This window comes from Rhamphochromis sp. 'chilingali' (assembly GCF_963969265.1).
Source record: "Rhamphochromis sp. 'chilingali' genome assembly, chromosome: 4".
NCBI classification, from domain to species: domain Eukaryota; kingdom Metazoa; phylum Chordata; class Actinopteri; order Cichliformes; family Cichlidae; genus Rhamphochromis; species Rhamphochromis sp. 'chilingali'.
Genome location: NC_137948.1, coordinates 38,958,881 through 38,979,147, shown reverse-complemented (window position 1 = coordinate 38,979,147; position 20,267 = coordinate 38,958,881). Strand labels below are relative to the sequence as shown.

Genomic DNA, 20,267 nt, shown 5'->3' with positions numbered 1-20,267 from the left:
AGAGAAACCTGGACCAACGACCTGGGGACAACGACATCAACAATTTGTTTCAGGTATATAATATCTGTTGTTGCATTGTTATCTGAAATATTACTAATAAATATGTTTTCTAATTTTTGTAGTTCATTTTCTTTTCTGGCCAAAAAGGTTTTGCAACGTTGAGGGTTTTACAGAAAAGCAGGTTATTGTCTAGTGTTTGCCAGACACTATGCTTAAAGCCAAAATAGTTCTATTTTTGACTTTCTTTTCATACTTGTGACAGCATTGGATATCTGTGTTCTTGCGCGTCAAGATTAGTTTACAGCTGCAGTGCAAGTATAAAAAAACAACTTTGAATTGAACATTTGGGCTCTCATCACATCCCTGATTAAGGACCTGCTTAATAATTAATTGGCTGTGATAACCAACTCTCTGAAGAATTATAATATTTTTAAATTTCCCTCATTTTCCATATTTTAAAACTTCTGCACAACTTACCACATTTTTATCATGGGTGCATAGAGTTCATCAGAATTATGCCCTGACACAGAGTGTGTATTGTGGAATCTTCAAATCATTTCAGTTCAATTCAATTTAATCAATATAGTGCTAAATCATAGCAACAGTTCCCTTAAACTGCTTTATATTATAAGGTAAAAACCCTACAATAATGCAGAGAAAGCCTCACCAATCAGATAAACCCCTATGAATAAGCACTTTGTGACAGTGGAAAGGAAAAACTCCCTTTTGACAGGAAGAAACCGCCAGCAGAACCAGGCTCAGGGAGGGCCAGGCAGCTGTCACAGGGAGACACCAATCCCCGTGCTACAGATGAATCCTAGTCACAGATTACTGAAGTAACCTGTGAGCAAAAGCAAAATAAGAAATTCCAGTTTACCCTATAAAATGACACTTACATTTGGGTCATGTGATTACATATATGGTCACAGGATTCTTGGAGTTTGTGTTTTGATACTTTAAAGACTGTGAATGGTCAATAACCAAATACCCACTCAATTCTGGTTTACTTTGCATTTTCAAGTGCTAAGGTGCACCTGCCTGAGCTTTCAGACAAACTGAAAGTGAAAATTGTAATAACAACTAGATTACATAACACTAAGATACAAGGTGCAGTTCGTTATTTTGATAATACCGTATCATACAGTTAACTAGCAGCCATATAGCTGAACTTCATCTAAATGGTAGTTTAACCCTTTAAAGCCTCAATCATGAGAGGATTTTTTAAAATAAAGTGTTTATTGATAATTTGATCTGATAATTATTAAAACATTTTAAAAAATAGATATTAATTTGCATACATGAGCTTTAATTTGTACCATATTTGATATATCTATCATTGTTTAGTTTTTTGTATTATGTATTGTGCAAGTTATTTAAGTTTTTTTTTTCAATGGAAAAAATCACACTGATGATGTAGAAGTCTCAAAAACCGTATCTATCCAATATGATAAACACTAGGTGTTAAGGGGTTAACAGCGTAATTGCGGTGTAGTCTAGAGACTGTAGCTCTGAACTGACGGGGGTGGGCGTCAAATACGTAAAGAGACTAAGTCTTAGTTGATAAGATAAGTGTAATTACCTGACGAATGACTGATAAACTGTGCTGATTTTATGATTCCTGTCCAAAGGTTTAAATGAGGATCTGATTTTATACAACATGATACTCAAAGTGTCTCTTTCAGAGAGAAAAAAGTCCAGGCTGGGACTATACCTTTAAAGTAAACAAAAAAGGAGCATGCTGAAGACTCAGAAGGAGCTTCGATCCCTGCATCATCTGCAGTAAGTTAAAAACGATCACACTAAATCTTTCGGTGTTTCTTTTCTTGGTTTCAGTCTCTCTGGGCGGCTGGCAGTCAGATTTGTCCAGGTTACCGTGTCATGCACTGTAGCCCACTTTTGAATTTGTCATCATTAATGTTTGTCCAAAAAGTGTGTCGCTCCACTGTGGCCTTTCTCAAGTGTCTCCTTCAAATTCTTTTTAATGCTCTTCACTGGCCTCTGGCCACGACTGCAGGGAGCATTGTCATTTTGCTAAAGGTGGAGGCGATATAGGGAGGCGGTGTGTGTGTGTGTGTGTGTGTGTGTGTGTGTGTGTGTGTGTGTGTGTGTGTGTGTGTGCGCGGAGGGTGAGGGGGGCATGACGCTGCAGCAGTGGCAGCTGGCGGCCCAGCTTGCAGGGGCCATCTCTTCACAATGGAGAGCCTTCCCTCGGGGGCCAGTGATTTAGGACAGGGCTCTCTGGACAGGCCCCTGAAGAGGGGAAGAGAGGACACTGGCTTTGGAGAAACACACTCGCCCTCTCTCTCTTTCTTTCCACCTCTACCTCCCCTCCTTTTTTGTGCCTTGTCCTCTAAAGCTTCCCTGCTGGTTCCTGTACACCCCCCCCCCCCCCCCCCCCCCCCCCCACACACACACACACACACACACATACACTCTTGACACAATCCCATCATCCCACCATGGCTAAGCTCTCTCCTGGGACGAACAGGCAGGCCTCTGGACAGGGAGCATTCCTGAGGTGTAGCACACTAATGTTCACTGGATACAATAGGGGACGACAACAGGTGCGTGTGGATCCTCTGTCATCCAGCGGCAGCTGAGAGATAGGAACACGGGGCTATTATGGCACCATTATCCACTGCTGCTCTACCGGTGGGCTGTCGGAGCTCTTTTCTCCAACAAAAACAAGGCTTTTTATGTGTAACCTGGTCTTGTACCCACCCAGCTCCAACAAGCCTCTCTTTCATCCTACTACCCCAGCTAGCACCTGCCACCCTGACACTCTCCAAAAAAGCCTAACAGCCACTTAACCATATTCAGTTCACTCGAACCCCAGCTGCAAAAAAACCTAAGCTCACTTGTTTAAAACATCTACCACTTCACTCTGGAGCTGCAAAAATTGTCCAGACAGCCATCTCTGTACACCACCCAACTCCCCCTCTCTCTGCTCCCTCCCTCCTACATCCCTCTGAATTATGTTATGTCTCAAATGAGCAGTCATATAGCAGATTGTTTGGTGCACCCACTTGATATAACTGGTGACAATGCCTCTAACAAAACGAGTGTCCTGAGGGGATAGGCAGTATTTGGTTACTGCATCCCTGATCTCTGCCCCATTGTGGTGGGCTCTGGGTCCCATAGAAGGTTGAAAGGGGGTTTGAGGAGGGGGACATGTGCACATATGTGAGCCCACAATGCAGGTGCCTACATCTGTTCATTTCTGGGCAGATGCTCGTGGTTGTAGAGATAGAGAGGGAGAGAGTGAGAGAGGGAGGGGAGATGGACTTCCTCCATTTACTCTCTCATCATTCACACTGGTGATTAAGCTTAAATGGAACAAAATAAGAGTAGACCTAAGAATGAAAAATGATGTGTTGCACCCCTTCTTGGGGAAAAAGAGAACTTTCAATGTTTGAATTTCATATACAACGCTGCTCAGATTGTTCTGGGTCTGTCTTTATGTTTTGACCCAGGCACCAGTTCAGGGAATACTCAATGCTGTAGCATAAAACAGTATTTGATCATGCTTTGAGCTTTCTGGCAGCCATTTTTTGCTTTAAAATAGCAATTCCACCAGCAACAGTTGCCTCCTAATCCCATCAGAAAGGTGAAAAATGAAAGGAAGACAAGACCACGGCCATGCAATAAATTCTGTGAGGCTGGTCTTTCTTAGTATAAAATGCTACCAACAAAGCTAGCATGTATTTGAACAGGTAATATATACAAAGTTCACAAATAGCATGATGTGATTGCTAACTAGCACTGAACACCAAGTGCAGCTCTTGATTGATTTTGCAGATATTTGGTAAAAAATAAAAATAAAAAAAAAGAATTCTGACAAATGAAACTGATCATGTGATCTTAAATCTAGGTGAAATTTAAGGGCATGTAGTATTTTACACTTTAATATTAATAACCATTGTTAATAAAGGGAAAAATAATTAGTTACTGTCAGCAAAGAATACATGTGTTCATCTTTACTAATATGTTAATAATTGGCTTGTAAGCTTTCTAAACCCTTCACTTGGCATCACTGTAAAGCGGCAACTGATGTAAAAAAATAATAATAATTTAAATGGTCTATAAGTGTCATTTGATTTGATATTATAAAGTTGCAAATGATGTTTGCAATAGCAGATTATCAGTCATTTCAAATGATAGGTTCACCCCTGCTGTTAAGTGTTTAATGACTCTATCAAACAGTAAATAGTTCTCTTTCCAAACATGAACAAAACAGTCCATGTCGACTTGTTCCACTGCATCACAAATAAAAGCGGGTGGAATGAGGCAAAGGTTCAATTCAGGGTAACACAACAGGTCAAAAGCCAAAAATGGCATTAACATTTGGCAATCATTAACAAACACGTGATGTAGTATATAAAATGCTAGGCGTGCAACAATAGTTGTAGGACAACAGACGACTGGAGAAATCTTTCCTGGTCTAATGAGACTTGACTTCTGCTGTGACATTCAAATGGTACGGTCAGAATTTGGCATAAACAACATGAAAGCATAGCTCCATCCTGCGTTGTATCAATGATTCAGGCTGCTGGGAGCAGTGGTGTCTATCATGTGGTGGATATTTTCTTACCAAACTGCCAGACCATGTCCATCCCTTTATGACTACAGTGTACATGTCTTCTGACGGCTGCAAACGTTGCCAGTTAACCATGTCACCATGTCACAAAGCTCAAATCATCTTAAAGTGGTTTCTTGAACGTGAAAATGAGTTGACAGTATTCAAACAGGCTCTGCAGTCACCAGGTCTCAATCCAACAGATCAACACTGGGATTTGGGTGGAACGGGAGATTTACATGACAGATGTGCAGCTGACGAATCTGCAGCAACTGTGTGATGTTATCATGTCAGCATGGACCAAATTCTCTGAGGAATATTTCAAGCAGCTTGTTGACTTTAGGCCTCAAAGAGTTTAGGCAGTTGTGGAGGCCAAAGGGGTGCAGCCCAGCAGCAACAGGGTCTAGCTGATGAAGTGGCCACTAAGTACACTGTCTATCTCCCTTCTTTTATGATACTCTGAAAGTGCGTATTGTTTCATAACACTTAGAGTATAATTTGCATTTTCCAGTTGTTACTCACTCTAAATTCAGAAGAATTGGGTGGGAAATTGCACTATATAAGTCACAAAGTCACATGAAGCCACTTAAATATAATTCACCCTATTTTCTTATTCACTACACTCCCATGTCAAACCACATTAAACCAAAAGCAGAGTTATAATCTATTTAAAAAGGTCTTACTTGCTTTTACCCATTAAGTGCCTTTAATTTTATTTTTTAACCCTACATCCATGTATGTATCCTCTTGACTGTGTATGTTTTGTCTGTTTGTTATTTATTCCTGCTGTCCAGGTGGTATTTATATTTTATTCCTGCACGGTTGGTGTGGAGCACCCATAATTTTGTTGTACATGTACAATAACAACAAAGCCCAATTTTACTCTATTCTACTATTCTGGTTGCTGTTGCACAGAAAATATTATAAAAACAGGCTAAACTTTAATTCACTTTTCTATGTAAATTTTATCATTTTATCAATAACCTTTGACAACTATAAGTTTATATTTATTAAAGGTTTGTGATTGTTCAATCCTTCCCCTACTCGTCATTACGGTAGGACCGTGGGTGTGGGCATTAACATGAGTATATGTTTTGGGTAAACGTGTGGCGCACGGCATCAGTTGTGGATTTATCGATTTTATTCTTAGGGACCCGCGTGTGTTGTTGTGCGTCACCCCAGGGTGCGCAGCAGATGTGTTTTTATAAACACTGGCCACGTACAGCTCGCTCTTTACCTCCCCCTTAGGTCCCCTATGCCTACACAAACACACTTGCAGGCGCGTCTCCGGGCCTCCCACGTAATTACTGCCGCACTCTTCCCATAAACGTAAACTCAGCACGTCTCCACCAACAGCAAAGTATGCAAATGAGACAGCAGGCCGGACAGGGAGCCTCGAAGCGCCGTGGGAAGCCGTGAGGAGCCTCGCGGAACCCCGACAGGCCCTGGGGAAACGCGGGTCTGGCCTGTGGCCCCCTTTTCGAGCAGCTGGCCACAGTAATCTGATCTGGACACAAAGGAGCCTGTTGATCTCTGCGTCTGAGCAGGTAGAACAAGCGGACCTGAGAGAAGGCAGTCCAAGTCTCCTCTGAAATCCCAAGTCTCCAAAGAGCCTTAAAATGGTCCGAACTGTTTAGCAAAACTAAATTCTGATGGGATGGTCTTCCAAATAGAATATAAAACACTGGTAAAGTCACACAAAGGAATTGTATTTCTCCATATTGTTGCTAAGGTGTTTTTTCCCCGTAAGCTATTACGCCTGGAGGAGGAATGCGTAATAGCATCTCTCACGAACGTGCCCATTCAAAACCTGCCATTTCCTTTAGGCTTTCAGCGCTTACACGGGTGGCCTCTATCCCCTCATCCTCCTCCTTCTCCTCCTTAGCGCCCCCCTCCCCTCTCCTCTCAGCTGCATCCAGCAAGAGAACATTGATTCTGCACCTTTTCCTTTTCATTCGGGGGATTGAACCACCAACCATAGCAGCATCATGTGTGCATCTTTGACTCCAGGTGAAGTCTGCAGTCATATTTTCTGCACTGATGAGATATTACTGTAAATAATCAGTTGATCATCACACAGCATTACCCTCCCTTCTCCCCTTCCCCGATCACCGCCTCTTATGATCGATATCGTGTGATGCTCGCTGTGTTTACGTTCCCACGAGTGACCATGTGGTGTCTCCTCTTCTGGGACCAAGAAAGGGAAAAAAATCTCCTGCTTCCCCCTCGCCATATGGCCCCGGAGGGCCCATACCGTTACAGGTCCTTATACATGCTTCCAGTTGAGTGTAGATGGAGCCCAGTGGACAGAGGCACATAGAGATGTGCGCTTCAGGCCGGAGAAGGGAGGGAGGGAAGCAGGGAAATAAACGTCGTTTTCTGGATATGCAGGGGAGGGGGAAGTTAGTGGCAGATGGCTTGTAAGGGTCTGTCCGCGTCTGAAGGCGTGTCGTGGTCCTTCACTGAAGACCCCCTTCCTCCTTCCCCCCTGCATTCACAATCAATGGAAATTAAAGCGCAGAGAATGGATGAATAGTCAGACCCCGAGTCACCCTTTTTTGTTTGACGCAGCTACTGGTGGGCAGGAGTTAAACTACAGCAGCCCCCTACAGTAGCACTTTGGTTAAACAGCCAGCACCATCTTTTCGATGGACAGTGTCCTAATTGTGTTCTCTGTTTTTTCTGTTTTATTTTTGGTTGTTGGGGGGGGGGGGGGGGGGGGGGGGTCTACTTTTCTGGTTTTGAGTGTAGAGTGTAGAAACTCAACACTTCACTCCAGGTGAAGTGCAGCACAGCGGCCAAGGTATTAACAGTAAATAGCCCTTCAGTTAAAGTTTCTGATAACGGACATTATGGGGGTTCAATATAGCCTGAAAACGTGTCTGTGTAATTTTACCATGTCGGTACCAAAAGTTAAAGGTATTGCACCCAGATGCACCCTCCAATCCCCTCCCCCAAGGACGGATGAAGTCTCCCCTATCCCTGAGTGTAATTGATTTTCTTGTCTCAACCGGCTTAATTGTGATGGTCATGGTTCAGCCGGAGTTTACTTTGAGAAAGAGTCGAGAGTTGAGGTTTATCAATAGAGGAGGACTTTTTGTTTGATTGTTGCCCATGAAATAATACGTAACACTGTTATGTGACGTATGAAGTGAAGGTAATTGTGGGGGAACGTAACACTTTTTCATGGGGGAGGGCTCCTCTGACAGCCGGTGTGTAGGACGGACCGTGGCAGCAGGTAACGAAGTCGGAGAGAGGCGCCAGAAAACAATAGTCGTGACGTACATATCTCAACACAGTGACGCAATGTACGTGCGCTAGCCCGCGCGTGCAGTTCCAGTAGACCCCATTATACAGCAGAAAAATCACACATCTAATGAACAACCTAATTAAGCAACACCCCTCACCACACCCCCCGTCCTCCCACTCCTTATTCATATGCGCACCACATAAGATTTTGGACGAAGCACAGTTTTCCCTTTTCATACTAGGATATATATATATATATATATATATATATATATATATATATATATATATATATATATATATATATATATATATATATATATATATATATATATACTTAATGACAAATGAAGTCTGTGTGTGAGCGTGTGTACGCGCCCAGGAAGAGTATTGTGTGTTAGATGTGTGCGCGCACGCTCAGCCAAGTGAGGCGTACACGCGCTGTTATTGAGGAGAAGAGAGCAGGTGCTGGTCGAATTACCATACAGCTGAGGGGGGAGAGAGAGAGAGCAAACTTATTCCTCCACCACACACAACAACAAAAGTTCCCCCTTATGTTGGCCACGCGAGCGACTACGGTGCGCGCGCGCCTCTGTGCACGCACACACACTGCCACCTATAAGCACCCAAACACGGTCTCTTTTTTTCATCCTAGTGTGAAGAAAGAGAAGAAGGCGAGAGCAAAGTAGAAAAGCAGGAGTCCAGCCCCTCATGTCGTTTACCTCATTGCGCAGCTCTGCCAAGGAATGTTTTCTTCAGTCTTTTCAGTCAATTCAAAGCATCAAATTCTTCCCACAGATACAAATACCAAAATTTAGAGCGTGTGTGTATGCTGAGAAAGAAGGGGAGAAGGAAGAGAAAAGGGGGGAGGTGGGCTGAAAAACAATTAACTGAGTCAGAGTTTGACCAGGAAACGCTTTTTCTTTCTTTTTGGGGGAGATTTTTGAATCAGCTTCACACTGTTAATTGGCACTGCATCCAAAACATCTTAGGACGCCCACAACAAAGGAGCTGGTGCAGTGATGCAACAGCTGGATGGATCAATTCAGCCGCATGTCGTCCACAGCGCAGGGGGAAATCTGGCAGCTGTACGATGCTGAAAACTTTTAAAAGGTGTATAGAACATATCCATATTACCGCTTTAACACCTTTAGTTTGTTTTTCATATATAGGAGAGGGTCTGTGATGTCAAAAGACCAACAACCAAAAGTCAGCCCAATTCTTTTTCTTCTTCTTATGTCTTCTTAACCGCTTGAATGTTAAGTTTTCCTGTTTAGTGTTAGCAGAAAACATGTATTAATTAATCTTGTCTCCCGTCTTGTCCTGTGTAGGAGTCTTACAGAAGTTTTCACTTCTTAAATACTTCCACACAACCTTATTTGAGCTCGGGTATTAACACTGTATGAGAGGTTACAGGAGGAATAAGGAGGATGGTGGTGGGGTACTTGTATGGGATCCCATTGTAGAGAGCCAAGCCAGATTGGGAGGTGTAGTCGGGCAGCAGGAGGAGGGGGTCCATTTGCATGCTATTACCATAGCATGTGTCAGGCCGTATATAACAGGCTGCAGGCGGCCTTGGCTGTAGACAGACGCACAGTTCACAGTGAGGAAAGACATCAGGCAGTAGAAAGAAGCATGTTGGACCAGTGACAAATCTGTCCTTGGGTTAGACCAAGACCTTCACACACAAAACAAAAAAAGCTTCGCCCTAACATTCTTGCTGTAACAAACAAGGAACACTTCGCTTTTTCCTCTTTACGCACTGGATTATAACTGAACTTCGAGGACTGCTTTTCTTTTTCAACACAGCGCAGAAGTTTACTCCATTTGTTTTGTGATTTTATTTTTTAAGGTTTGGGATTTATCCTTTGTCTTTTTGTGCCTCGGGACATGAGTGAAAACGGCGTGGCTGATATCCACAGCAGTTGATGAGAAAACCCTGTGAGGCGACAGAAACGTGCTCAATGTATCTTCCTCAGACGGACTGAACAGGAGGAGGCACCCTGACGACAAGCCCAAGACTTTTTACTCTATTTATTTACTATTTATTATGTATTTATTTAATATGGGGCGCGTCATCCTGCTGACTCTTGCCGTCATGTCCATGTTGCTGTGCCAGGTAAGCTTCTAAATCAAACATTTTCCCTCCAAACAATGAACCATCACCCTCCCCCTGCCTCCCCTGCCCTCCCATCACAACACGCACTCTCACACAAGCGGTACTGTGTGTGCACTTGATGATAATAAGCCGCTTTCCTCCGCAGGGGTTTTGCTCGGGAGTTTTTGAGCTGAAGTTGCAGGAGTTTCTGAACAAGAAGGGAGTACAAGGCAACAAAAACTGCTGTAAAGGAGGTCTGGCTTCGTCTTTCCAGCAGCAGTGCGAGTGTAAGACCTTCTTCAGGATCTGTCTCAAGCACTATCAACCCAACGCTTCCCCAGAGCCCCCGTGCACCTACGGCGGCGCTGTGACACCCGTCCTCGGCTCCAATTCATTCCAGGTCCCAGATGCCATCCCGGAGAGTTCGTTCACCAACCCCATCAGGATTAACTTCGGCTTCACGTGGCCGGTAAATACAACCATTCATGTAGAGTAGGAGTTAAGGCTGAGAAATCGCGCCAATTCTTGTAAATGCGTGCGTGAAAAGAGCACCTTTTCCCCTGCGCACAACTTGAAGGCTCAGAGAGCACACAAAGTTTACAGGTATTTAGTTTCATCGGATCAGGTTAGGCAGTTTGCATTCAGCACATTGAGTGTATGGCACAATCGCCTCGGGCCTTTACTTGATGTTATCGCCACATCTCCGCTGGCCACCTGTCTCATGAAGCCATTTGTGTTCCCAGGGGACCTTCTCGCTGATCATTGAAGCATTACACGCCGATTCCAAAGACGACCTCTCCACGGGTAGGAACTAAATCTCACATTTCAGTGTTGTTGTTGTTTTCACATTTACACACTTTCTCCTCCTCATCTTGTACTTCTACATGCACATTTCAGAGAACCCAGACCGGGTTATCAGCACCATGACCACCCAGAGGCATCTGACTGTGGGAGAGGAATGGTCCCAGGACCTGCACACCGGGGGAAGGACCGAACTCAAGTACTCCTATCGATTCGTGTGCGATGAGCACTACTACGGGGACGGCTGTTCAGTGTTCTGCCGGCCGAGAGATGACGCCTTCGGCCACTTCACCTGTGGAGAGCGCGGGGAGATTGTGTGCGACGCCGGGTGGAAGGGGCAGTACTGCACTGAACGTGAGCTGCAGAGATTTTTCCCGTTATAGAATAAAATATTTAGATTAGACGAGAGACAAAAAAACACAGAAAGGAAAAGAAGTTAGAGGTAAAGAAATCCGTTTAAAAGGAAATCGTTTAAAAAGAATAGATTTAAAACCAATTTGAATGTTTTTTTTAGTGAAGGTAAAGTTCAAAAAGTTTTTATTTCCATGTATCTATAGTCAAGTTCTCTGAGTGCCGTTAGAAGGCAATTTAGGGCGTAAACACCACGCGCACCCCCTCCTCTCTCCTACCCCCCCCCCCCCCCCCCACCCCACCCCACACACACACACACATACATACACATACACACACACACACGACCACTTGATTTATTCTAAGGAAAGTTTTTGAGAATAATCTCACGCGTGCCATAAATTTACATGCTACCTTCCGATTCGTTACTCTCGAAGTGGGCCGGTCGGTGATTGGCTGAGTTGGGGGAGGTATTGTTTGAAGTGGGCAGCTGCCGGCAGAGAGGAGACAATGGAGCAGCTGTCGCGCACTGGCAACACACTCGCCAGCTGTCCACTCTTATCTACCCCAATCCGAGACATTAAGGGGAGTATGTGTGTGTATGTGTGTGTGTACACACACAGAATGAATAAAAGAGTTCTGACCCGCAGTGAAGAAGAAAAAAAAGAGGGTGGTGGGCTGAGGGCCTCTGTGTGTGTGAGTGCGTGTGTGCACTCTGGGGCACACACACATGCACACACTCCCTCCTTTGTCTCTGCACTATGTTAAGCAGAAAAATCTTCCATGATGACAAGCTAATGGGTTCAGAATCCACTGCTTTACTTCATTTTAATTACCTTCTTTGGATTTTTTAATCTTTAAAAGCAAATCTTAAAAACAAGTTGCCTCAATGTTTCTAAAAAGCATACTCTTGTTTTCCTGTACAGCGATTTGTCTGCCAGGATGTGATGAAGAGCATGGGTTCTGCGAGAAACCCGGGGAGTGCAAGTAAGTTTTCTCCACAAGTTCACTGGGGCATTAATTAATTAGTGGATTGCGTGAAGTAATGTGAGTGGAGTGACCGGTGTTCCCTCCTAATTGGACAACAACAGGTGCAGAGTGGGATTCAAAGGGCGCTACTGCGATGAGTGCATTCGTTATCCGGGCTGCCTCCATGGGACCTGCCAGCAGCCCTGGCAGTGCAACTGCCAGGAGGGCTGGGGTGGACTCTTCTGCAACCAAGGTAAGGAAAGAGTCTGGGAAGTAGGGACAGAGAGAGAAGTGGTTTTGTTGGATGAAGGAAGCCACAACACGTAGGGTACAGCAACGATTGCTTAGACGTTTTCCAGATATCTAGGCTGCATCACAATTTTAAAAAACAAACAAATAAAAAAAACTATTTGAAATGTATTTGAAACAAAAATCTGGTTATGTGCAGCTTAGACTTAGATTTCATGAACAGGAAGATAACAAATTAATGCTTAAACAACTTACAAATGCCCTGCTTATTTGGTGGAAAGGTGACAAAATGTGGACAACTTGTTCTTGAAGGCAAGTTTTCCATCACTGGTTTGTCATTTATTCAAACCACAAACTTGGTTTCAAACAAGCCAGTAAAAAGGTAGACTGAAGCGAAAGAGCATCAACACTCCAGTAACAGAGCAGCAGTTGTTTCAGCAAAGACAGGAGGCAAGGAAACAAAAAACCACTGGCAGAAGAGAAACAGTCAAGTGTGCCTGAGGACAAAAGCGCATACTGTCGCCGCTGCTGCTGTCCCGCCATGTGTTATGCTCTGGCTAATCCACATGTGCTGCTGTGTTTTTTCCAGATCTCAACTACTGCACTCACCACAAGCCCTGCATGAATGGAGCCACTTGTAGCAACACTGGCCAGGGCAGCTACACCTGTTCCTGCAGGCCTGGCTTCACTGGGGCCAGCTGTGAGATTCGGGTCAACGAATGTGCTGGAAACCCCTGCCGCAATGGAGGAAGTTGCACTGTGAGTGCTCGTGGGTCTTCTTAAATGAACTTGGAATAAGAATAGAGACATCTTGTTAACTGCGGCTCAGCACCAGTGATGCCTGAATGCATCAGCCTTCATTCCTTCTCATCTATCTTTTCTGTTTTCGATCATTCTTCAATTATATTAAACCTAAAAAAAATCAAGACATACAGCATGCAGCAAGCTGGAAATGCTGCAGATGCAGCACCACACAGATCTTGATGTCAAGTCTGTTCTATTTTTTCCCACAGGATTTGGAAAACACATATACCTGCACTTGCCCTCACGGTTTCTATGGCAACAACTGCGAGCTAAGCGCCATGACGTGTGCTGATGGGCCTTGCTCCAATGGAGGCCGCTGTACTGACAACCCTGACGGAGGCTACTTCTGCCAGTGCCCCACGGGGTATGCAGGGTTCAACTGTGAGAAGAAGATTGACCACTGCACCTCCAGCCCCTGCTCCAATGGTAAGTACAAACAGAATAAGGGTTTGGTCTTTGAGATGCTCAGTCTGCACGAACTGAACACTCATTCATTCATGACTTCATCTCTATTCTCAGGTGCACGCTGTGTGGATCTCGTGAACTCCTACTTGTGTCAGTGTCCAGACGGCTTCACCGGCCAGAACTGTGACCACACTGGTGATGAGTGTTCTTCGTATCCTTGCCAGAATGGTGGCACGTGCCAGGAAGGTCCTGATGGCTACACCTGCACTTGTCCCCCAGGATACACGGGTCGCAACTGCAGCTCCCCGATCAGCCGCTGCGAGCACAACCCCTGCCACAACGGTGCCACCTGCCACGAGAGAAACAACCGTTATGTCTGTGCCTGTGCTCATGGATACGGTGGCAGAAACTGTCAGTTCTTGCTTCCAGAGCACGCTGCCATCCGGGGGTCAGAAGTTCCCTGGATGGCCATTGGTTCCGGGGTGGTGCTGGTGCTGCTGCTGTTGGCAGGCTCTGCTGTTCTGGTTGGCTTTTTGCAATCAAAAGTCCAGCATGTCGGCCAAGTAGAAACTGTAGGCGAAGCAGAGACAATAAATAACCTTACTAACAACTGTCACCGTAGTGACAGGGACCTGGCCATCAGTGTGATGCCGATGCCAGGTGTCAAAAACATCAACAAGAAGATGGACTTCTGCAGCGGGGACCCTGATGAAGGATCTCCACCAGGGAGGAGCAGCTACAAGAGCCGCCATCTGCCTGCAGATTACAAGCTCGTACACGAGGTCAACTACGAGCAGGCGGCCAAGGAGGCTATGCTGGAGGCGGCCTGCGAGGACAAGGACTCATTTGAGTTTGAGGAGAAGCGCAGCAAACGTTTAAAAAGGTAAATAACTGACGCTATAAACGTCTGTCAAACACAAAATCAGACTGTGGATGTCCACAAATCTAACGTGTTTTCTCACCTTCCTACAGCGATGCATCAGAAAAGAAAGCCCCAGAAATGTCTGCATGTGCGGACACCAAGTACAAATCTGTGTTTGTGATGTCAGAGGAGAAGGACGAATGTATAATTGCAACTGAGGTGAGTTCTACTTTGTTGACCCTTAGCCAGAGATACGATTTCTGCGGTCATTTGGAATTTAAAAGAACAAAAACTAAAATTTTCTGTCTTTTTGGTGTGTTTCCCCAGGTGTAAGAAGCCACCAATGGGCTGCCCGTTGTTCATTTACTCTATAGGAGAGTTTTTATGCTCCTTCAGATGCTGCTCTAAACCTAGGGGGAGGTGTCCCGCCTTGAGACTGCTGCTGATACGTTTAACTGATATTCAGAGTGAGCTGGTTCTCTACTGGAAACTAAGCGCAGGCAGTGGCGGCCTGTGGGATTAGAACTGGCAGGGTAAAAAAAAAAGTTTACAGTTCAAAGTAAACTGCTTCTTAGCTTTCTGTTCTGCCTGTTAACAGGGAGTGGGGTTTTTGTAAAAAATAAGAAAAAAAGAAGAAGAAAAAAAAGAAAATATAAATGAACGCTGTCCCGTAGCGATGATATACGAGTTTTGTTTTGCAACATTTGCACCCAGGCCTTTTCTCTAACCCACACGCCGTTGCTGAGCGCAGGAACTGCATCAAACGGTGGATGTTTGGCCATACTGGCCTGTTCTTCACAAGGCTGTTCTCGTGGGCTGTGCGCCCATCACTGCACCTGTGAAGACTGTATGTATACTTGATCACTGTGTTAACTGAAGTGCATTTTCTTCCCTAAGCCCTCCAAACCATTTTATGACATAGTATTGTTCAGTTCTTTTCTTCTTTGGGATATGAAAACTTTGTGTCGATTAAAAGAAAAAGAAAGTTGCTTTTTGATACTGATTTTGTAAAATAAATAAAGAAAAAAAACAAGTTATGATTTAAAATTATGATTTAATTTAAGTTAATTTAATGATTTTGTGTTATTTTTATTTTGTATTATATACTTGTGATGTTTGTTATGATTATTTAAGTTGCTTTTTTTAATGATATTTGCAAAGGCACTTCAGGTCAATGGGATGGTTTTTCTTTGTTTTGTTTTTTTAAGAAAATGTTATTTAAGAGGGATTGTACTGTACAAATTGTTATGTTACCCTTTCCTTTACCGTATTTGAATGAAGGAATTAGCCAAGACTATTTTTCCAAATAAATATTGCTAAATGTGAACATTTGATTGCGTCCAACTTTTGTTTTGTCCATCTGCAAGCACTCTGAAAAACACTTCTTTAGGGGTCTGTGAGCAAAGTTAATCAGTAACATCTGTTGTCGTCCCCTTGCGACCCCATAGTGGGCTTTTCTATGCCGACACTGTTGGCTACTGCCAGAAGTTGAAAGTGTCTCCCTGGAGATGAGAGAGGGGGCCCTATTCATAAAAAACAATACCCCTACGCTAGATTTACCACTCCTGTTTCTCCTCCTAAAGACCAAGTCAGGTAATTCACGGCTCTGAAATTCACCTACTGGACCACTTTAGGTTTGGTTTTCAAACCTTGACTTCCTGTTGCCAGAGAAAAAGCTATTAAAAAACAAACAAACAGCAAAGTTCGGTCACATCTGAACATAAAAGTCATACAGTATAAAATCAGTTCCTCGGAGTTCTCTTTCTTAATTGCCCCACAAAGATACAGATTGTGTTTGGACACAAATAACTGTAAATCATCAGGGCGGTAGAGTTTGTCCTTTGGAGGGGTTTATAAACCCACGGCCTTATGGGAACAGACTTCAGCAGACAATGATGGAATTGACAATGGGGCACACAAAAGGCCACCCTTGGGAGAACCTGCGTGTCCCTCGGCATGCTGGGAGAAAGAGAGTAACAGGAACAGATGTTGTTGAGTAACAGATGCCTTCTGGCCAGAGTTCAGCCACAACCAGCCAGACCTTCAAAGGAGCAGCAGTAAAAGGAAAAAAAAAAAACGATTATCTATGGGCCTTCAAGAAACAGCTTTTGCATTGTCTTCCTTTCTGATAAATTTGTTGGGATTTTTGAGAAATGGGCAACACAAGAGAGAACCTAAGAGGACTTTTGTGCACAGTGAGGAATACAAAGACACTACAGCACTCAATCAGCAGCCTGAGAAATTCAATGTTTTCATATTTAGCTTCAGCTATGTAAAACTCACAGAGCAAGAGTGATAAAGCCTTATAAAAAAGAAACAATTTAAACTAAAAACACGTTTTTAAACTGAGCAACCACAGTGATACACCAGTGTCTTTCTGAAGACATACTTATTATTATTTTATCCCCTGCTGAATATGTAAATTTGCCCACTTCCAAAGACATGAAAAGTCTCTAACTTTTATGACAGTTTCATTTTAATGGAGAGAGACAGAATATCGACCACAACCCCCCAAAACGCATTACATAAAAGCTTTAAATTGATTTTCTATAAACTGACGTCTTGAGATTGGCAGCTCCATAGTCTTAATGTGATTCTTCTTTAGCCACTCCTTTGTTGCTTTGGGTCATTGTTATGGTTGAAGACTCATCCACAACCCACCTTCAGTGTTCTGACTGAGAGAAGGAGCTTCTCATCCAAGACCTTATGGCACATGGCCCCATCCATTGGCTCTTTGATACTGTGAAGTCATCCTGTGTCCTTAGCAGAAAAATAGCCCCACTTCTTCCAGTTTCATGCTTAATGGTGGGGATGGTGTTTTTTTGGATCATACTCAGCATTCCTCTCCACCACAAACACAGCTGGTCCAGTTAACACTAAAGAGCATGATCTTGGTTTTAGTGGACCAGAACACTTTCTCCCAAGTCTTCTCTGAATCATTTACGTTTTCACAGTCTTAAGACAGCCATGGTCACTTCTTGAGCAGCAGACCTTGTGAGTGCTGCAAGATTTAAATCTTTTATGGTGCAGTGTGTTACCAGTGGTGTTGTTAGACTGTGGTCCTGTTGTCAGATCACTAACAAGCCAAACCACGCCATGTGGTTTTGGGCTGATCCACCACCTTTGCCATGATCATTCTCACGTAGCATGGAACTGAAAGCAACTAACAGTCATTTTTTTCCTTCCCAAATCATTGCTTCAACAATTTTCACCTTCGCACAAAGCATGCTGACGCTCATTTAGCCCTGTACAGGTCTACAGTCTTGTCCCTGACATCATCTGACAGCTTTTTGGTCTTGCCCATGGTGGTGGACTGGAAGAAACTGACTCTGTAGACAGGTGTGTTTTATACACATAAAGAGCTGAAAACAGGGGTGCCTATAATTAATGGTTTAATTGCAATCCCTGCACACAGGCAATCTGTGGGACCCATTATTCCGGCTTGGTTGTAAGGAATCAAATACTTTTTTCACTCGATAACATGCAAATCAGTGAATATCTTTTCTGTAATGTGTTTTCTCCCCTAAATTTTTGGTTGATATTCAGTCTCTCTCCATTAAAATAAAATGACCTTAAGAATTAAAGACTTACAAAATTACAAACTCTGAAAACGAATCTCAGATTTGAGGACAAAAACCGATATGGCCATCAGTGAATGCACTGTTATTAGCTGATATACTTACATTTGATAAAAGGTTCACGGTTGCTTTATTTATACGCAAAGGTAAATTTGCTTTACAGAAAAATTATAGCAATTTGGCATCCCTTCACAACCTTTTTGTATCCCTAAAAACAGGCTTTTCACCTCATTTCCAGCGCTTCTGGAGTTGAGCTGTGCGACATAATGACAATAAATATATAGTTGTGATCAGAGGTTTATATACACACACCATGGGAATGAAAGTCATGGTAGTTTAAGATTTTTAATGATTTCTTAGAACTGTTGTTTTTCCTGAAATTACTGTACAGCACACATCTTTAATGACTTTAATAAAGAATAATTCAGTGCAGAAGTTTGAATTTATTTGGGATTCTCTCTAAAGGTAGGGTCAAAAGTATCCATACAAGCTCAAATATGTACAGACACCCCAACTAATATTTAGTAAAATGTCATTTCACTGAAAAGGATTCAACTGTATGAAGTTCTTTGAGTGCTCAGATAGAATAGAAAAGCACTAATAGAACAAGACCAGTTACCATTTGCCTGCTTCATTCATGTGTTTTTGTTCCTGTTGGAACACTCGGCTGTGGTGTTTCAAAGTTCATAAACACCAAATAAATACCAACTGATAAAACATAATCTGTCAAGTGTAACAGTTGTAGGATTTTTTTCATGCTATGAGGGTGGGTTTATTTAAGCAAAAGCACAATTCTATATTTTGCTTCCAACGAGTCAGACTTTCTTGCAGTTTTAAATTTGCGTTGAGCAGAAGTTCACTAGACCTTGTGGAGATCTTTCAAAATGTTCTTATTTGGACATTGGCTGATTATGCACCTGATCATTTTTAGAGAACTGCATTTTTGCGTTATCTTATGGAACAAATTTGAAATATATTTATATTGAAATATATATGAAGGATGTCCCGACAGGGAAAATTGACTCTTCAGCCACTTCTGTTCAGCTCCGATAAAATCCATGCAGGGAGGGGTGGGACGTTGTTTTTTGATGGGTACACCATGTGGCCAATCACGAATCAAAGAAAGCAAGCGGTACAGGCCAAGTACACCGAGCGATAGAGAAACAAGGAGCCGGATTTAAGTCCAAGCATGTCGGGTGAAAGGGAAGAAATGAGCGAAAACAGAAAAGGAGCACCAACTGGCTCCATTTTAGTGATATTAGAAACTAAAGATGAGTGTAAATTTGTAAAATGAAAATATGCTTCAGAGCGGGGTCAACAAGAAGAAACTTGCACAGATGTTTAAGAACCATTCACCAGTCTGTGCAGCCTGAGGAGAGTTTACCCTCTCTCCTCCAGCTGCCATCCACTGGCCCTGGAAAAGTGTCCTGTTCGACTCTGCAGCATCCACCTTCTTTCAAAAAACTTCTGAAAAATCAAACCAAGACATGTACATTTATTCCAAAACAAATGACCCCAGACAAACGTGTTGACGAGGAGCTGGCTGACATGACGTTTAGTTATTTACTTGTTAAGGACAAAAGATTTCAAAGTTTTGTCCAGGGCTTAAGCTCCATGTATTCTTCGAAGCAGCAGTAAGTGCATAAAAATACATCACAATGAATAAAGCAAGCAAGCAATTCACAGTTGCTAAATTAGGCTAAAACTGAAGATACAGAGTGATACTCAATGAAGAGCCAGGACACCATCGTCCCATTCCACCATCGAGGGGGGTCACACAAAATACCAAGAGATAACTGTGCTTTCACAATAATGGCCTCTAATGATCTCAGCACCTGAATGTACAATGTCTGATCAGGGACAGTTTATAAATATATTAAATATATGTCTTTATATATTCTTTAACGTTAATAGTTTATCACAAACTGATTTTTAATTTCACATGATTGTTGGGTTTTTCTCTGTATCTATGAAGCGCCTTGAGGTGACTTTTGTTGTGATTTGGCGCTATATAAATAAAATTGAATTGAATTAATTGGAGATTTGAATGGAAGAAGAGTTTTGCATCTACGGGTTGTATGATTTACACTGTGTGATGAGCAGTGCTGGATGGGTAAAAATACCAACATCAAACGGCAGCTTTGATGCCTCGTGTTTCAAAGAGAACTGAGGGCGTGTGCAAAATAAGAATTGTATATCTATATTTGCCCACAAGACATGCGCAGATACAAACACGCATTTAGGGTTAAAAAAAAGAAGGAGTTAAAAAAAAGTTATTTTTAAGAAATTGAGATCCACAAAGAGCAGCTGGCCCAGAGCCATAGA

General features: G+C 43.0%; 1 protein-coding gene across 1 annotated transcript; it reads left to right on the top strand.

Annotated features, from left to right (window-relative positions):
- The first annotated feature begins 9,405 nt into the window (after positions 1 to 9,405).
- Positions 9,406 to 15,691, top strand: dla (deltaA). The gene is made up of 11 exons (XM_080881360.1): positions 9,406 to 9,944; positions 10,090 to 10,392; positions 10,667 to 10,727; positions 10,821 to 11,078; positions 12,002 to 12,062; positions 12,167 to 12,297; positions 12,883 to 13,052; positions 13,307 to 13,523; positions 13,617 to 14,385; positions 14,475 to 14,583; positions 14,692 to 15,691. Exons 1-11 carry the CDS (start codon positions 9,876 to 9,878, stop codon positions 14,695 to 14,697), a joined length of 2,154 nt encoding a protein of 717 aa, XP_080737486.1. The 5' UTR covers positions 9,406 to 9,875; the 3' UTR covers positions 14,698 to 15,691.
- The last annotated feature ends 4,576 nt before the right edge of the window (positions 15,692 to 20,267 follow it).